General features: G+C 40.9%; 1 protein-coding gene and 1 long non-coding RNA gene across 2 annotated transcripts in view; one reads left to right on the forward strand and one right to left on the reverse strand.

Moving 5' to 3' along the window:
• Positions 1-19,171, forward strand: part of PLG (plasminogen) — a 52,422-nt gene that overhangs the window by 24,637 nt on the left and 8,614 nt on the right. Inside the window, exons 11-17 of the mRNA XM_012506089.2 lie at positions 4,885-5,066; positions 5,579-5,727; positions 7,833-7,926; positions 10,719-10,839; positions 12,355-12,429; positions 12,874-13,014; positions 15,101-15,207. Of these exons, the coding sequence (XP_012361543.1) occupies positions 4,885-5,066; positions 5,579-5,727; positions 7,833-7,926; positions 10,719-10,839; positions 12,355-12,429; positions 12,874-13,014; positions 15,101-15,207 (869 nt within the window). The remainder of the gene's footprint in view (positions 1-4,884; positions 5,067-5,578; positions 5,728-7,832; positions 7,927-10,718; positions 10,840-12,354; positions 12,430-12,873; positions 13,015-15,100; positions 15,208-19,171) is intronic.
• Positions 1-19,171, reverse strand: part of LOC115834475 — a 62,160-nt gene that overhangs the window by 15,085 nt on the left and 27,904 nt on the right. The window lies entirely within an intron of this gene.

A 19,171-nucleotide genomic window follows, 5' to 3' on the forward strand; every position in this document is an offset into this window, starting at 1 on the left:
GAATTAAATGAGGTATAAATAACAAAAAAATTGGGAAATTATCAAATATCTGAAAATGAAACAACACATTTCCAAATACTTCATAAGTCAAAGAAGGAATTTAGAGAAGTTTTGAACCAAATAATAGTAAAAATACAATATATCAAACTTTGTATGATGCAGCGAATGTTTTTAGGGTTTTATAACTTTAAATGCTTTTAGTAGAAAATAGAAACATGTAAAAATCAATGACTTAAGATGGCATTTCTCAAAGTATGCTCTGGAGAAACCTGAAGTCTCTTGAGATCCCTTCAGAGACAGTCTATGAGGTTAAAACACCTTTAAATTAAAAAAAAAAAAGATTGTATTTGCCATTTCCCTTTTATTTCCTGATAAGTGTACAGTGGAGTTTTCCAGAGGCTACATAACGTTTGATCACATTATCTCTCTGATGGCTAATAAAATGTGTGATTTTCTACTATGTTTAAGAAGTTCTCAGTTTTGGATGCAATAAATCTTCATAGTATATATTACAAAACGAAAGCTCTTTAGGATCCCCAATACTTTTTAAGAGTTAATGGGGTCTTAAGACCAAAAACTTTGAGAACTGTTGATTTAAGATAACTTAAACATCTAGAAAAGGAGAAGCAAATAAGATCCAAGGTAAGTGGAAGGAAGGAAAGAATGAAAATCTGTGAAATCCAGTATATACGAATATAGACAAACAATTGAGTAAATCTGTGAAACAGAAAGTTGGTTCTTTTGAAAGATCCATGTGATTGATAAACCTCTGCCTAAACTGATGACAAATGAGGGGGCACCACCATCAACATCAGGAGTAAAAAAAGGGAAGAATCATTGCTATAGGATCTTTTAGATATTAAAGCTAACAAACAAATATTGAGAGCAACTTTACATTAACAAATTCAATAACCTAGATAATATGGACTAATTCCTTAGAAAAAAACAAATAAGCAAATCAGACACTGAATAAACTGAATTTCTAACCAACCTGATATCTATTAAAGGCAACATGTATATATAATCTTTAACATGTTAATATATATTAATAAATCAATAAACTTCCCACAGAGAACACTCTAAGCCAAGATGGCATCATTAGAAATTTTATTATTTAAAAAAAATTCCAATTCTTCACGATCTATTACAGAAAACAGAGGAGAAGGGAACACCTCTTGACTCAATTAGTGAGAAAAAAAAAAAAAACCCTAGTTGTGAAAAAGTAGACAAGGATATTGTAAGAAACCATAGCACATTATGTGTTGTGAACATAAACATAAAAAGATGTAACAAAATTTTAATCATTAACATGATGAACATCCCAAACAAGTGAAGCTTCTCTTCCAGAATGCAAGGCTGGCTTAACATTTACAAAACAATCTATGTAATCCAACATGTTAACAGAATAAAAGTGATAAATCATATTATTATGTCAATAGATGCAGAAGAAAATGTGACAAAATTTAACACTCATCCATGATAAAATGTCTCAGCAAACTATGAATAGACCAGAACTTTTTTAACTTGATCAAGGGCATCTACAAAAGACCTCCAGATAACATCAACTTAGTGGTAAAAGATGAATGTTTTGTCTCTAAGATTGGGAATAAGAAAAATATGTTTGCTGTCAGTACTTCTAATCAGTATTTTACTACATTGGTCACAACCATTGCCATAAGACCTGAAAACAAAACAAAAAGAAAAAAAAGGAAGGAAAGAAAGAAAGGGCCTAAAGTTTGGAAAGGAAGAAGTAAAACTGCCTGTATTCACAGAAAGCTTAATTAATGGATGCAGAGAGTCCTAAAGACTAATAATTAAATTTTGCAAGATTGGAGAACACATAAGCATATACATGGTCAATATATTGAAAGTAGTTGTTTTTATACACTGCCAATGATCAACTGGAAAATAAAAATGTCAGAGCAATATCACTGACAATAGTATCCAAACCCCAAAATATTTAGTGATACATTTAACACAATATGCACAAGAACTATATACTGCATACTAAAAAATATTATTAAGGAAGAAATCAAAAGATCGAAATAAAGATATATCATGCTTATATTAAAAGAGTCAATATCACTTCTCACCAAATTGATCTTTGGATTCAGCCCATACCCAATTGTTAAGGAAGAAATTAAAAGATCTAAATAAAGATATATCACATTTATATATTAAAAGAGTCAATATCACTTCTCACCAAATTGATCTTTGGATTCAGCTTATACCCAAGCAGAATCTCAGCAGTCTTTTTTTTTTTAATGTGACAAAATGTATATGCTGGAATCACCAGGACAATATTTAAAGAGAAGAAAAAAGTTGGAGGACTTACTTACCCAAAGGTAAAGACTTATAAAGGTACAGTAAACAAGATATGTGGTATTGGGAAAAAAAGTATACAGATATAGAAATGGATGGCCCAGCAACAGATCCACATATACATGATCAATTTAGTCTCTATGTAGGTGACAAGGCAATTCAATAGAGAAAAACATCTTTTCCAAAATCACTGTGAAACAATTGGATATCCATCTAGAAAACAAAAATAAAAACAAATTTTGATTTCTACTTTCCATCCCAAATTAATGTGCAAAAGCTCTTAGATCTAAATGTAAGGGCTAAAACTTAAGCTGAAATAAAACAATTCCAGGAAAATATATAATATTTTCACAAACTTGAGGAAGACAAAATTTTTTTCAGGCAGGACCCAGAAAACACTAGCTCTAAAAGAAAATAAATTATAATTTGGGCTTTCATAAAATGAAAATTATGTTCATCAAAAATCATTGTTAAGAAATCAACAGGTAAGTAACAGACTGGAAGAAAAATTCTCTCCATCCATATATCTGACAAATGGTTTGTATCTAGAGTATAAACATTTCTCCCACTCACTAATCAGAGGACAAACAACCTAATTAAAATGGGCAACAGAATTGAATAGGAAATTTCTCAGGGAACGATGGACAGATGGACAACAAGCACCTGAAAAAATGCTCAACATTTTAGCCTCAAAGAAATAAGAATTATAACCATCACAAGATGTCACCAACACTTAATGGGCATGGGTGTCATTAATAAGACACAACAATTAAGTGCTGTCACTGATGTGGAGCGAGGATGTGCAGCTCTCGCATATGCTGGTTAAAGTACAGTCTGCTGGTTTTCATGAAGTTAAATAACTATGAGTCTACCTCACAAAACTGCAATTCTATTCCTGAATATTTACCCCATGGGAATGAAAACAGAAGTCCACAAAGAGATCTACAAGAACATTCACAGCAGCTCTAGTTATTATAACCCCAAACTATAAACAACTACAAGGTCAATCAATGAGAAAATGAATGGATAATTTGTGATCTATTCATATAATGGAATATTATTAAGCAATTAAAATGAAGAAGTGACTGATCCTCTCAAATAGGATGGATGGAACTCAAAAATATTATATTACGGAAAGAAGGCAGATTCAAAAGTGTACATTCTGTATGAGTCCATTTATACCAGGTTTGAGGAGAGGCAAAACTAATCTTTGGTGAAGGAAACCAATAGTATTTCCCTCTGGCAGTGGGAAGAGGGTAGCAGGAATTGAATGAGCAGTGACACAGGGTGTTTCTAGAGTAATGGAAGTGTTCTGTATCATATGGGAGTGTGGGTTACACAAATATAGGTGATCATCAAAACTCACCAAACGACATTTAAGATCTGTGCATTTCACACTATGTAAAAGTACACATCAACTGGAAAGAGTGGAAATCTGTTTCAAATGCTCAGCCTTTTAACACATCCAGTTGTGTGGACTATGAACTTCCTCAAATGGGGTGTCTGGGCTTGAGATTAGATCACATGTGTAGAGTCGCTAGAGACAATGTTGCATTCCCATGGTACATAATACATTTCCCGTTTTCTCAGATAGCCACAGGTCATGAATGTGAGGATTCTGAGAGGTTGGAGCAACATTCTTGGGAGGCATGAGGGGGAGCACATTCTCCAAGAGTCCCCCCCAGCCCAGGGTCCTCGCCTGCTTTGACTCTTACTCCACTGTTTTCAGACTCCTCCGTAGCTGCCTGACCTCTTCAGATCCCATAGTCTACCCAGCCGTCTCCCTTTATATCTTGAGTCCCACTGTTCTTCCAACTCATCCCCCATTTCCTCAGACCTGCAGTGGCAGTGGCCAGCAGAGGATGGACTGAGAGCAGGAGAGGATGTCCCGCCCAGGAACCCATCCTAGAGAAATGGTATCCTGCCTGGGAGCTAGTTTCCCAGGATGGCTTTGATGAGTCTTGCAGAAACAAACCCACTTGACACGCCTGATACGGTATTGACAGTAACACTATTTTCGTGGCTGTTTTTCACAGTAAAAGTAGATTCCTTTAGTTACACTGTGAGTACTTAGAGTAAGGTGACTGGCCTGGGAATGATACCATCTTGGATGTCATTTTCTCCTTGGAGAAATGTATTTTAGTTCCAATGCACATTTCACAATACAGTCCTACAGAGAGAAATACAGAGAGCTAGACAGTTAGAGATATATTTTATGTGCATAAAAATATAAAATATACACTTTAAAATCTGTACCTGTTATTCCTGAGAAATGTATTTGGCAGAAGGTGGGAGGAGGATATTCTGATCCTTTTATTTACACATCTATGTATGATCTGAGTTTTTATATGGAGCATATAAAGAAAAATTAAAATCTGTCTTTGAAATGTACACAGTTGTTTAGAAGTTGAGGACCATTTTTACTTGTTACATTATTGTACCTATAATGGGAATATTTCAAAGCCACTTGTTAACACTTTGTTAGAACAAAACGTAGAGGGTGCTGGGTGCCCCTGAATATTCTCCCACCTCTTGTGACCTGTATTGTTTTGGAATTTCCAGTGGCCTGACAATGAACTACTGCAGGAATCCAGATGCCGATAAAGGCCCCTGGTGTTTTACCACAGACCCCAGCGTCAGGTGGGAGTACTGCAACCTGAAAAAATGCTCAGGAACAGAAGGGAGTGCTGTAGCACCTCCGCCTGTTGTCCAACTTCCAAGTGTAGAGACTCCTTCCGAAGAAGGTAAGAAATCTGTGGCTGGACATCTACACACTTGGACGCTGGGATGAAAAGCCATGGAAAATCTCACTGACGCAGAAGCCTTCCATGCTACACGAGAAATCAAGTGTTTTTAGAGGGTCTGCCATGTGGAAGGAAGCCTCAGTGCACTCTCTCAAGGAGGCAGAGGTGTGACTTTTGGCACAACGTGAGTGGGCTGTGCCTTTAGGACAGGTGCAAACCCTCCAAGGTGTTCAACTTAACCACTCACCTTGTTCTAAAATGGGTTATCTCAGTATCCCAGTCCAAATTCCTATTCTATCATGCTGCCATATGTGTGATTCTTTCCAAGCCAGTAAGCATCTCCAATAATTTCTTAAGGTAGGCAGTGTTCATTGCAGTCTTCAGCATTGCAGTTTCTGAGGAATGTGGCCCCTGATTCTGTTATCCTAGAGAAACCTGACATGATTGTATTGATTCCATATCATCCTGGGTCTATGCAGCTGTTCATAATCATCCATTTTTTCCCCGTACAGACTGTATGTTTGGGAATGGGAAAGGATACCGAGGCAAGAGGGCAACCACTGTTACTGGGACGCCATGCCAGGGATGGGCTGCCCAGGAGCCCCATAGTCACCGCATTTTCACTCCAGAGACAAATCCACGGGCAGGTCTGGAAAAAAACGTAAGCCACTTTGATTAGGACTCTTTGGCCTTTTGCTCACCAATCTTTGCAAACAGAATTGGTTCTGTATTACAGAAAATCTGCCTGGACTGCTCTTTTCTGTAAGGGGGGAGAGAGGACAGAAGATAATATTGGAAAGGCATCAGGGGGCTAAGCTAGAATATAATTGGCCTTAGTATGGAAAGTACAAGCAGCACAGGCCAGGAAACCTCCACACATGTGAGGGTTCTCAGGCCTCTGCCCTTTAGTGACATTTCTTTAAAGTTTCCATTATTGGGCACTGTTTCTAGTTTCTAGTGTTTGTATGCTAGGTTCCAGTAATCAAAGATGCCCTTTATGAATTTTAAGTCATATTTTTCTAAAAAAAAATTTGGATGGGCCATCAGGTCACCATGGGACTTCCCTTAGCCTCATGCATTCTCTGCAATGGTTTACTTTGGGGCCTGTGTATAGGGAAGACTGAGATACAGGAAAAACGAAAATGTCTGTGTTCCCCCACTCTCACACCCATGCAACATAACACTTCTCACACCAGATGGGTGCAATTTCTCCTCACACCCCAAGGGAGTCTCCAGCAGATACCAGCTGGGTGTCCTACAATGTCACTCAGTCCTGACACTCTATCTGGAGACAGTGTCAGATCCCATAAGTTAAGGCTGAGTCCCACAAGACCACCCCACTGCAGATGCCAATCCCAAGTTACAGGCTGTGACCTGTACTTCTGCCCAACTGGATAAAAATCTGTTTTTCTACTTGATTACTTTGCTAGAGTGGCTCACAGAACTCAGGGGAACACGTTACTTTTATTTACCCATTTGTTATAAAAGATATTACAAAGGATCCTGGTGAACAGCCAGACAGAAGAGATGCACGGGGCAAGGCACGTGAGAAGGGGCTCAGAGCTTCCATGCCCTCTCCAGTGCACCAGCCCCCGGTACCCCAAGTGTTCAGCAACCCAGAAGCTCTCCAAGTGCAGTCTTGCTGGGTTTTTATGGAGGCTTCATTACAGACGCACAGTTGAATACATCGTTGGCCATTGGAGACCAGCTCACCTTCAGCTCCTCTTCCCTCCCTGGAGGTTGGACGTGGGGGGCTGAACAGTTCCAACCCTCCAATCACATGGTTGGTTCCCTTGGCAACCAGCCCCATCCTGAGACTATCCAGGAACCCACCAAGAGTTGCTTCATTCAAACAAAAGATGCTCCCTTCACTCAGGAACCCCCAAGGGATTTAGGAGCTCCGTGTCAGGAACTGAGGGGCAGAGACCAAATATACATTCCTTATTCTATCACAGTATCATATGAAGGGGAAGACAACACTGCCTTTCTGTGTCTTGCCCCGTAGAGGGTGCACAATGCATGGACATAAATGTTTCTGAATCAACAGCAAACAGGCTTCATCGGGTAGGAGAGCGCTGAGCCCTCCAGGGACAATGCACATCAATTATGTCCCACCGTCCTTTGGTGCTGGGGCTCTAAGGCCTCCACTGGGTCAGGCTCCTGAAGGGAGACCCATTCTCCAAAGACCCCTCAGGGTCACCACTCCCTGTCCAGGGGTGTGGCCTCATAGCTCCTTTTGAACAGGGGCACAGGAAGGATGGCTTTAGAGCATTCAAAAAATAACTTTGCCAAAAAAAATAATAGAAAGAAAGGAAGAAGAGGCCGGGCGTGGTGGTTCACACCTGTAATCCCTACACTTTGGGAAGCTGAGACAAGCGGATCACCTGAGATCAGGAGTTCAAGACTAGCCTGGCCAAAATGGTGAAACCTCGTCTCTACTAAAAATACAAAAAAAAATTAGCCAGGTGTGGTGGCATGCACCTGCAGTTGCAGCTACTCAGGAGGCTGAAGCAAGAGAATCGCTTGAACCCAGGAGGTGGAGGTTGCAGTGAGCTGAGATCGTGCCACTGCACTCCAGCCTGGGCGACAAGAGCAAAACTCCATCTCAAAAAAAAAAAAAAAAAAAAGAAAGAAAGGAAAGAAGGAAGGAAAAAGAAACACTCCTTTATGTCTTCTAAGGATAGACATGAAATGAGTGAGCCTTGGAACACCTTCTCCCTCTCCTGCCCCACGTGAGCTGGAGCTTACATGCCTTCTTGTTTTCAGTACTGCCGTAACCCTGATGGTGATGTAGGTGGTCCCTGGTGCTACACGACAAATCCAAGAAAACTTTACGACTACTGTGATGTCCCTCAGTGTGGTAGGTTGCCTTCTTTTTGGTAAGGAAACTGCTTCCTTATATGGATTTGCAACAAAAAAAGGAAAAGGGCTTCTGAGCAGAGTGCTTCCAGGGAGGAGATAGCTGCCCTCTCCACCAGACCCCACTCTTCATCATGGGCATCTTGAATCTGCCCTACTATTGGCCACATTTGTTAGGGGAACACCTGCCCATCGCCCCAGACACACATAAATAAAATAAATGTAAAATTCCCAAAGAGCAAGCTTAGAGGTAATCTAGTCAGCCCCAGGATGGTCCCACTGAATGCTGCCATGTCTAGCATGGGATGCATGAAAAATTTAGTCATTCGGATGAAAAACTCCCCTTCCGCAGCTGAGAAGTAAGAAAGAAAATACAAACAGCAGGAAACAGGTAAGCACGTAATGCACATTGTAAACCTCAGATGGCCATCCTAGGAATTCAATGAAAGGTAGTGCAGCTCTTTAGCCCCAGATGGCCTTTCTCATAAATTTACTATTCACAAGTCGCATTAGTGACATAGCTTAGAGACTGCTTGTTGGGTTCTGTCCTCATTGCTCTGAGACTCTTGTTGGGAGTATGAGGCTTGGATCAGGGGAAGGGGAGTTGACATTAGTTCTTAAACAATTGGAATAACAAATCCATGGGTATTTCTGGAAAAAAAAAAAAAAAAAAAAAGAAAGGAAGCTACTTGGAATTGTCCCATATTTAACATTCTGCTGACCAATCAATTTGTCCTAGTTACAGAAAACCACCCTGGACTTCTCCTATGCATAATTTGGTTGCTTGTGGTTGGGTCTGCCATGTGGAGGGACCTTGAGCTGGGGGAAGGAGCTTGGCCTCCAAGTCCACTGAAGACCAGCATCCTGAGATTGCCTGGGATGGTGGTACAGGGCAGTGATGAAGACCATGGGAGCCACACTGCCCAGCTTCACATTTGGGCTTCTCCTAGAGACAGCAAGAGGGAGGAAGGAGGGGTTAGGATGATATGAAAGATTCTACTTGGCCAATATTATTGTAATGCGGCATTGTGATCTCTGGATTTAGTGTGAGTTGATAGCTGACTTTTTCTGCAGAAGCATCTTGGTGGCACCTCTAACTCAAAGTCCCTCGATGGAGTCAGTTCCAGTTCTCCACTTCTGGCCCCGTCTGGTACACGCCACTGCCTCTCACTGCCCGGGCTCTCTATCCTTGACAGGCTGCCTTGAAATTGAGCCCAGACTGACTTTCTTGCCTCAGACCCCACTACCGTGCCTGGGACTCATGCACCTTTGACTCCCATGGAAGGGAAATGCAGTAGCTTCCCAGGTGCAATTCTGGTGTCCTCACCCACACTGAGGATGTACAAGAATCAGGTTCTTAGAGATTGGAGAAAGAAGGAAGAATGGGAACAAGATTTTTCCCAAAGGACTGTGAGGTCCCCCACCTTACCCTGATGTGAGACAAGTGAGGTTAACCCCAAGCCTGGTGAGAAGGGTTCCCATCAGACACTTGGAAATCCTGAGGACTGTTTCATGCAGAAGGATATGGTTTATTCAAGTTTGACTCATGCTTGAGAAAGCTAGAGCCTCTGGTGGTGAATGATTTTAATAACTATTTCCTTTCCACCAACATATAAAGTACAAATAATAAGTAAAAATAAATAGAAACATTCAGTTTTGTTTTGAATAGTAGGAGCAGGGTACCATCATTTCTGTAGTTACTCTTTTAGTACAATGACGCATGTCTACTGTATGTAAGGCATACTAGCAGAAATTGAGCTCAGCACTAGAGAAGACGATTGCATTCTATGCCTTGCTTCTTTTTTAAAAATAAGGCTTCCATAGATAGATTCTCAGAACAGCCCATGGCAAATGTAAAGTTATTTGGAAAACCCAGGTTCCAGATTCACTAGAGTGTAGAATCTCTGGTTGGTTGGGAAGGAATTTCCTCTCTTACAGTTGTTATTAACAATTGTATGAACAATTATTTAAAATATTAACATTTATATTTGTGAAGACCTTGAAGGGCTGGAGACAACAGAGAAGCATTTTTGAACACCCTCTGCAGCGCCTGCACTGTTGTAGGCATTGGTGGATGCTACCAAAGATGGGACACTCTCCCTACCTCCAGAGACCCTGTGGGCTGGCTGCAGAGAGAAGGCAGGGAGGAGGAAAAGAATAAAGTCATGTGTTTAAGTCACCCCCACGGCTGTCAGTTAGTCATGGGAGGCTCCCCAGAGGAGCTGTCCTGAAGCTGGCTGAGAGAAGGCAACATTTCAACTTAGGACAGTAATCCTTGCTACATACAATCACATACACACACACACGTGCACATACACAGACTCACATGGAAAAATAAACCTTTGTGCCTTTCAGCAGTGATGACAATTATGGTTTTCAGTAAACTTTACATGGTTTAGATGGTGATGGTGATGACGATGATTATGGGAAGGATGACATCATGTTCTAAACATACTGCATGGAGTCAGAATAACAATGACAAATAACCATTTGTCTCAATCAAGGTCTTCTCAGAAAATATCTCATTCTGATGCTAAACTATGCCAGTCTGTTTGATCACTTCTCCAACAAAGTAATTACAAAGTGCTTATATTTTCTTGAAAAGAGAGGGTCCTGTGTTGTCTACTACCACTTTTGAAACTTAGAGAAAATGTTCCAAAAGATGCTGATGATTTTACTATTTAGTTCAGCCTTTGAGATGTCAAAAACTCAGTGCTTGGAATTTGTCTCGAATTACACCACAAAATTGCTACCTTGTCTCAAATGGGATTTCTTTCCCACCGTGTGCCACAGCGTCCGCTTCATTTGATTGTGGGAAGCCTCGAGTGGAGCCGAAGAAATGTCCTGGAAGGGTTGTAGGGGGGTGTGTGGCCAACGCACATTCCTGGCCCTGGCAAGTCAGTCTTAGAATAAGGTAAGAACAGGCCCAGAAACAATTTACACTGTCCCTCCAAGTAAGCCCTGCAAAACCCTTCTACATTTACACAAAATCCACACAGCTGAGGCATCAGTACCTGCCTCTAAGTTTTCTGGAGGAAAAAAGCTACAAAAATGAATATATATATATATATATATAATATATATATTATATATTTTATAGGTTCTCTACTGTGAAAATGGCAAAAATTGCTGTCTTTTTCTTGATCCAGGCAGCTCTATCAAAATCTGTAGGCACAGTGATTTGCACCAAGTTCCGATATTGCTGGAAAATATTGAAGATGCTCTGAGGATTTCTATGGATATCCATTGTCTGATTGTCAGATGAAAAGAGAGGGAAGTTTTTAGAAATGTGACACTTTCTGGGTTGGGAGAGCAAGGACAAAATTATCTCCAGTCTATCACAGGCACAGATTTTCTTTGGACACTTTTGTGAATCATTGAATTCAATGCAGAGGCTACTCATCCATTCGCAAACAAAAAAATTCTAGGTCATGATCCCCATAAATGAAGGGTGATCAGTCCAATCCCAGGGAACCTGGACATTTTGGGTATTGTTTCAATGGAACATGCCTTTCGTAAGTTCCATCTTCTTGGGTATCTCTTAGGAAGCACGCATAGGAAACAGGCCCATCTGTCTGCCTGTTTTGCTTCCTCATCTCATTTCTACACCAGGGCACCTGTGCTCAATTGCTGTTCTCTAAAGAGACTCTTTTCCATAAGTTTGTGAAATGCCATTGACAAACCTGATCACACTGCATTTCACTCTGCTGTTGATTTTTCTTTATCGTTTAGTAACTCCTTGCTCTACAGAGCTTTCACCTTCCACATATTTCAGATGCATTCTTTCCTGAACTGTGTGGTGGTCTACGTCCTCACTGACTTATCAATATGCTGCCATCATGCACTTCCTATCTCTATTCCTTTTCATTACAATCTGGTTCGAGTGGCTCACACCAGTATTCTGAGCTATCACCTGCCTATGCAGTCCTAGAAAGTAAGTGATTCAGGAAACATTCCCCAAAAGTAAAGTTTCTCAGGTAAGATCAGAAGACTCCCATGAGTCACTGCTGCTCAGGATCACATCTGGCTCCTTGAAGAGTGATTCATCAAACCTTACATAGATCTTGTCATAAAAATGAAAGAGACCTCAGGGGAAGGTCTTGGGCTGGTCGCTTCCGTTGGAGTCCCAGGCTGTGGGGTGAAAGCCACGACTGTAGAGCTTCAGGCTGAGTCACTTAGCTTTGTTGTCCTGTGGATAGGCTGTGCCTCTACCTCCCCCAGGCATCAGAAAAAGTGGTATAGATGGGCCCTTCTGAAAAAGCCCCCTCCTGGAGCACTGGCCAAAATTAGTACCATCCTGATGCTAGGCTTGCAGTCCTTTCCTTTGGGAATATGAACATGGTCAAAATTAAGTGAACGTGTCTTTCTGTACAATGGAGCAGAACAAAGTATCAATTTAACTAAAACTTGAACTAAATCCTCTTTCCAGGTCTGGACCGCACTTCTGTGGAGGCACCTTGATATCCCCAGAGTGGGTGTTGACTGCTGCCCACTGCTTGGAGAAGTATGTTTAGGGGACAATTGACATGAAGTCTTGTCTTAAATACTTTTTCCCTCCCTCTTTTCCTCCTTTCCTTTCTCACTCTTCCTCCCTTCCTTCTCTGGCTGTGACACTAGGGACCAGGCCAGGGCTATTGAATAAGAGAGAAGGGAAGGGTTTCTAGAGAGAAACTACAGAGGAAAGACAAAGTACAGATGATTTTGTGGGCCTGAATAAACTGCAGAACAGAGCTGTTCACTACCATAGGCATCAGTCTCTGCCCAAATAGCCCGAGAACATACCTTAACTGCCTGTTTCTAGCAAATCATGAATTTTGCTTCTTGCCACTCAGAAGTCACTAATTCTGAGTGGCCAAGGGTGTCAGGGAGACAGCACCAAGTTAATGGCACAGAGGTTACCCAAAGGGGCTGGACCATATTTTGCTCTTGACATCCTCATCTTTTCCAGGTCACCAAGGCCTTCATCCTACAAGGTCATCCTGGGTGCACACCAAGAAGTGAATCTCGAACCGCATGTTCAGGAAATAGAAGCATCTAGGATGTTCTCGGAGCCCACAGGAGCAGATATTGCCTTGCTAAAGCTAAGCAGGTACTCATTCACCTGTGGTCTTCACCCCATGCCGGTGAAGATATTTGCTTCATGTTTGGATTTTATGGGCCATGGCCACTGCATGGCAGTGGGGAGGGACTGTCTATCACATGAAAGGCTGAAGGGCTTTGGGGACAGCATCAGTCTTCAACCCCAGCCCTGCCACACGCTAGCTGTGCTCTTGAGAAAGGCAGCAGGACTCAGTTTTCTCATGTGAAAAGAGTTGAAATATGAGGTACTCTGTTACCCCTAAAACTCACTTAATGTTCACCAGTTCATACACATTCATGATCAGAGAACGATTCAGTTATTCCAGGCTGACAATTCCCCTTTCATCATAATATGTTTAAGAGAATCAAATAAGACTATATTTATTTCAAAGCACTTTAAAAACCACAACATCGAGCTGGGTGTCTGGTGTGGGTGCCTGTAATCCCAGCTACTTGGGAGGCTGAGGCAGGAGGATCACTTGAGTCCCAGAGTTTGAGGCTGCAGTGAGTTATGATCGTGTCACTGCATTCCAACCTGGGCGACAGAGTAAGACCCTGTACCAAAAAAAAAAAAAAAAAAAACCCAACAACTTCACAATCTCAAAAAAATCACAAATACAATTTATAAATGCAAATTACATTGTTATTGTTGTCTTCTTTGATTTGATTTTCTCTTTCCTGTTGAAATGTGGTTTCATTAAGCCTGACAAAGTGATATATTTGCTTATGTCACTTATTAAGTTAGTGCTTTTTGGAGCCAGATACTAGTTGAGTCAACTAAGAAACAGCTGTTTGTAGGAGAAGCAGGTTTGGGACAGGTGACAAGGCACACAGGGCACTCGCTGTGCTGGCGGCTCTGGAAGACAGGGTGTCAGTGTGGACAGGGATGAGCATGGCCAGGATGAAAAGGCACGGGGCAGGATCCTGAGCTGCTCTCCTGGGCCTGGCCACAAGCCCAGGGCAGCTTCTCTGGGTCTGTGAACTGAGGGGTGACGTCCTGGGATGCTCTGACACTCTAGAAGGAGAGAAGAGCCTTTCCAGCTCAGCCTCTATAAACAGTAGCTGATCTCCCTCCTGCTCCCCAGTGTCCTCCCCACCATCCCAGCAAATGTGCAAATAGAAGGTCCCCGTTCCTCATGATCCTCAGAGAGCTGGGGTGTTCTGATGGCTTGAACAAGTAATTTGGAAATTTTGGGTTTTGGAGGAGTTCTCTGATAGGCTGATACATTTCGAGTTTAGAGTTCCCATCCTATGTGCCCACACCCCGAGTCTAGGGCATTTAGTGCTCCACCAGGGAACCTGTAGAGTGAGAATGTCTGCATGACAGGCTGGGCCTTCTGATGATGCTCAGAAGCAGAAAGTGTGCCTGCTTCAAAGTTGGTGACAATGACGTTTCTTGAGCAGAATAGGGCATTTCTCATTTCCAATCCTTTATCCCCTTGAACTTACTAAAGTAGAATCAGGTCTAAAAACCGGAGTTCTAACGTTTGAGAGTCCCTGGGACTCTAAAGTATATGAATGTTCTTTGAAAACAATACCATTTTGTTCAAGCAAGAGGCTTATTTCCAATCCTCTTTCATTTGGTATCAAGTATTTTACTGGATTCTTACAACTATGGTGTAGTAACATTCACTGAGGAGGAAGTGGAGGATCCAAGGATGAAGCAAGTTGCTCTGGGCACACAACGCATTTGCAATTTTATAGCCTCTTGGTGGCATCTCAGTCAGACATTCCATGCACTGATCAATGCCCTATTCGATTAATGTAAAAGGATGCACTCGGCATGAGATTCCAGTTGTGCACAGAATATACATGAGAAGTGCGCCTTTGTCATCCCTACTTTCAAAGGTGAAGGCCACCAGCAGTATCTTGCATGCAACTGATGCCTTTCAAATGAAACCTTATATCTGCGTAGTCCATAGGCAACCACAGGCAAACGTGAGGATGAAACTCTGTGTTCTATGTTGCTCTGTGTCAGTGAAGCAAGGCAGTGCCAGCTCAGAGGGCTCTGGGGCCTCAAAGCAGGGATGACTGGTTGTGGGTGCTGCAGCTGCCAGCAGAGCAGTCAAACATAACTGCTGATGCTTTTCTTTCAGTCCTGCCATCATCACTGACAAAGTAATCCCAGCTTGTCTGCCATCCCCAAATTATGTGGTCGCTGACCGGACCGAATGTTTCATCACTGGCTGGGGAGAAACCCAAGGTGAGATAAATTCCATTGCCCACATAACGAATTGGTTTTGACCTACAGTCCATGTGACAAAATGAGCATTTCAGAGAAAGCTGTGCAAGTTCCTATCCATGAATGTGGTCCACCCCACTCCTGATTTTGCCTGGGCATCTGTCTATGTCTTAATCAGTCTTCAAGGCACATGATCAGAGGGAGGAAAACTGTGTCTTTGAATCTCTCTCTCTCTCGCTGTTGGTTTTCAGAACGTTTTTATTTTAATTAATTAATTTTTAACTTTTATTTTAGGTTCAGGGGTACATGTGCAAGTTTCGTGTATACATAAACAGTGGTTTGTCATACAGATTATTTTGTCACCTAGGTACTAACCCTAGTACCCAATACTTAGTATTTCCTGCTCCTCTCCCTCCTCCCACTCTTCTCCCTCAAGTAGGCCCCAGTGTCTGTTGCTCTCTTCTTTGTGTCCATGAGTTCTCATCATTTAGCTCCCACTTATAACTGTAAACATGTGGTATTTGGTTTTCTGTTCCTGTGTTAGTTTTCTAAGAATAACGGCCTCCAGCTCCATTCGTGTTCCTGTAAAAGATATTACCTCATTCTTTCTTATGGCTAAACAGTATTCCATGGTGTATATGTACCACATTTTCTTTATCCAATGTGTCATTGATGGGCATATAAGTGATTCCATGTCTTTGCTACTGTGAATAGTGCTGCAATGAACATTCATGTGCATGTGTCTTTAGGGTAGAATGATTTATATTCCTCTAGGTATATCACCAGTAGTAGGATTGCTGGGTTGAATGTTAGTTCTGCTTTTAGCTCTTTGAGAATCACCATACTGCTTTCTACAGTGGATGAACTAATTTACAGTCCCACCAGCTGTAAGTGTTCTCTTTTCTCTGCAACCTTGCCAGCATCTGTTATTTTTTGACTTTTTAGAAAGCCATTCTGGCTGGTGTGAGATGATTTTTCATTGTGGTTTTGATTTGCATTTCTCTAACGATCAGTGATATTGAGCTTTTTTCATGTTTGTTGGCCGCAGGCATGTCTTCTTTAGAAAAGTGTTTGTTAGTGTCCCTTGTCCACTTTTTAATGGCGTTTTTTTTTTCTTGTAAATTTGTTTATGTTCCTCATAGATGCTGGATATTAGACCTTTTTCAGGTGCATAGTTTGCAAATATTTTCTCCCATTCTCTAGGTTTTCCCTTTACTCCCTTGAGAGTTTCTTTTTCTGTCCAGAAGCTCTTAAGTTTAATTAGATCCCATTTGTCAATTTTTGCCTTTGTTGAGATTGTTTTTGGCATCTTCATGAAATCTTTGCCCGTTCCTATGTCCAGGATGGTGTTGCCTAGGTTGTCTTCCAGGATTTTTGTACTTTTTGATTTTACATTTAAGTCTTTAATCCATCTTGAGTTGATTTTTGTATATGGTGTAAGGAAAGGGGTCCAGTTTCCATCTTCTACATATGGCTAGCCAGTTACCCCAGCACCATTTATTGAATAGGGAGTTATTTTCCCATTGCTTGTTTTTGTCAGCTTTGTCAAAAATCAGATGTCCGTACGTGTGTGGCCTTATTTCTGGGCTCTCTATTCTGTTCCATTGGTCTACGTGTCTTTTTTTTTTTTTTTTTTTTTTTTTTTACCAGTACTATGCTGTTTTTGTTACTGTAGCCCTAAGTGTAGTTTGAAGCCAGGTAATGTGATGTCTCCAGCTTTGTTCTTTTTGTTTAGGATTGCCTTGGCTATTCCAGCTCCTTTTTGGTTCTATATAAATTTTTGAAGTAGTTTTTTAACAGTGCTGTGAAGAATGTCATTGGCAGTTTGATAGGAATAGCAATGAATCTGTAAATTACTTTGGGCAGTATGACCATTTTAATGATACTGATTCTTCCAATCCATGAGCATGGCATATTTTTCCATTCATTTGTGTCATCTCTGATTTCTTTGTGCAGTGTTTTGTAATTCTTATTGTAGAGATCTTTACCTCTCTGGTTAGCTGAATTCTTACGTATTTTATTCTTTTTGTGGCATTTGTTAATGGGACTGTGTTCCTGATTTGCCTCTGGGCTTGGCTGTTGTTGGTGTAAAGGGATGCTAGTGATTTTTGTACATTGATTTCATATCCTGAAACTTTGCTGGAGTTGATTATCAGCTGAAGGAGCTTTTGGGCTGAGACTATGGGATTTTCTAGATATAGAATCATGTCATCTGCAAACAGGGATCATTTGATTTCCTCTCTTCCTACCTGGATGCCCTTTATTTCTTTTTCTTGCCTGATTGCTCTGACCAGGGCTTCCAATACTATGTTGAATAGGAGTGGTGAAAGAGGGCATCCTTATCTTGTGCCAGTTTTCAAGGAGAATGCTTCCAGCTTTTGCCCATTTAGTATGATGTTGGCTATGGACTTGTCATAGCTGTCTCTTATTATTTTGAGATATATTCCTTCAGTACCTAGTTTATTGACAGTTTTCAACATAAAGGATGGTAAATTTTATCAAAAGCCTTTTCTGCATCTATTGAGATAATCATGTGGGTTTTGTCTTTAGTTCTATTTATGTGATGAATCACATTTATTGATTTATGTATGTTGAACCAAGCTTACATTCTGGGGATAAAGCCTACTTGATCATGATGGATTAGCTTTTTTATGTGCTGCTGGATTTGGTTTGCAAGTATTTTGTGGAGGATTTTTGCATCAGTGTTCATCAAGGATATTGGCCTGAAGTTTTTTGTTGTTTTTCTGTCTCTGCCAGGTTTTGGTATCAGGATGATGCTGACCTCATAGAATGAATTGGAGAGGAGACCCTCCTCCTCAATTTTTTTGAACGGTTTCAGTAGGAATGGTCATAGCTCTTCTTTGTACATCTGGTGTAATTCAGCTGTGAATCTGTCTGGTCCTGGGCTTTTGTTGGTTAGTAGGCTATTTATTACTGATTCAATTTTGGAGCTCATTATTGTTCTGTTCAAGGAATCAATTTCTTCTTGTTCAGTCTTGGGAGGGTGTATGTGTCCAGGAATTCATCCATCTCTTCTGGGTTTTCTAGTTTGTGTGCATGGAGCTGTTTGTAGTAGTTTCTGATGGTTATTTTTATTTTTGTGGCATCAGTGCTAACATCCCCTTTGTCATTTCCAATTGTGTTTATTTTGGTCTTATCTCCCTTTTCTTCTTTATTAGCCTAGCTAGCAGCCTACTTATCTTATTACTGTTTTCAAAAAACCAACTCCTGGACTTGTTGATCTTTTGAATGAATTTTCATGTCTTGACTTTCTTCAGTTCAGCTCTGATTTTGGTTATTTCTTGCCATCTGCTAGCTTTGGGATTGATTTGCTCTTGTTTCTCTAATTTTTTTTCCATTGTGATGTTAGATTTTTAATTTGAGATCTTTCTTCTTGATGCTAGCATTTGGTGCTATGAATTTGTCTCTTAACACTACCTTAGCTCTGTCCAAGAGATTCTGGTATGTTGTATCTTTATTCTCATTAGTTCAAAGAACTTCCTGATTTCTGCCACAATTTCATTATTTACCCAAAAGTCATTCAGGAGCATGTTGTTTGATTTCCATGTAATTGTACGATTTTGAGTAATTTTCTTAGTCTTGACTTCTATTTCATTGTGCTGGGGTCTGAGAGTGTGTTTGGTATGACTTTGGTTCTTTGGCATTTGCTGAAGATTGTTTTATGTCCAATTAGGTGGTTGATTTTTAGAGTATGTGCCATGTGGTGATGAGAATGTATATTCTGTTGTTTTGGGAAAGAGAGTTGTGTAGAGGTCTATCAGATCCATTTGGTCCAATGCTGAGTTCAGGTCCTGAATATCTTTGTTAATTTTGTGCCTCGATGATCTAATACTGTCAGTGGAGTAGTGAAGTCTCCCACTATTATTTTGTGGGCGTCTAAGTCTCTTTATAGGTCTCTAAGAACTTTCTTTATGAAGCTGGGTGCTTTTGTGTTGGGTGCACATATATTTAGGATAGTAGATCT

The sequence above is a fragment of the Nomascus leucogenys genome, chromosome 3 (genome assembly GCF_006542625.1).
Source record: "Nomascus leucogenys isolate Asia chromosome 3, Asia_NLE_v1, whole genome shotgun sequence".
Lineage (NCBI taxonomy): Eukaryota > Metazoa > Chordata > Mammalia > Primates > Hylobatidae > Nomascus > Nomascus leucogenys.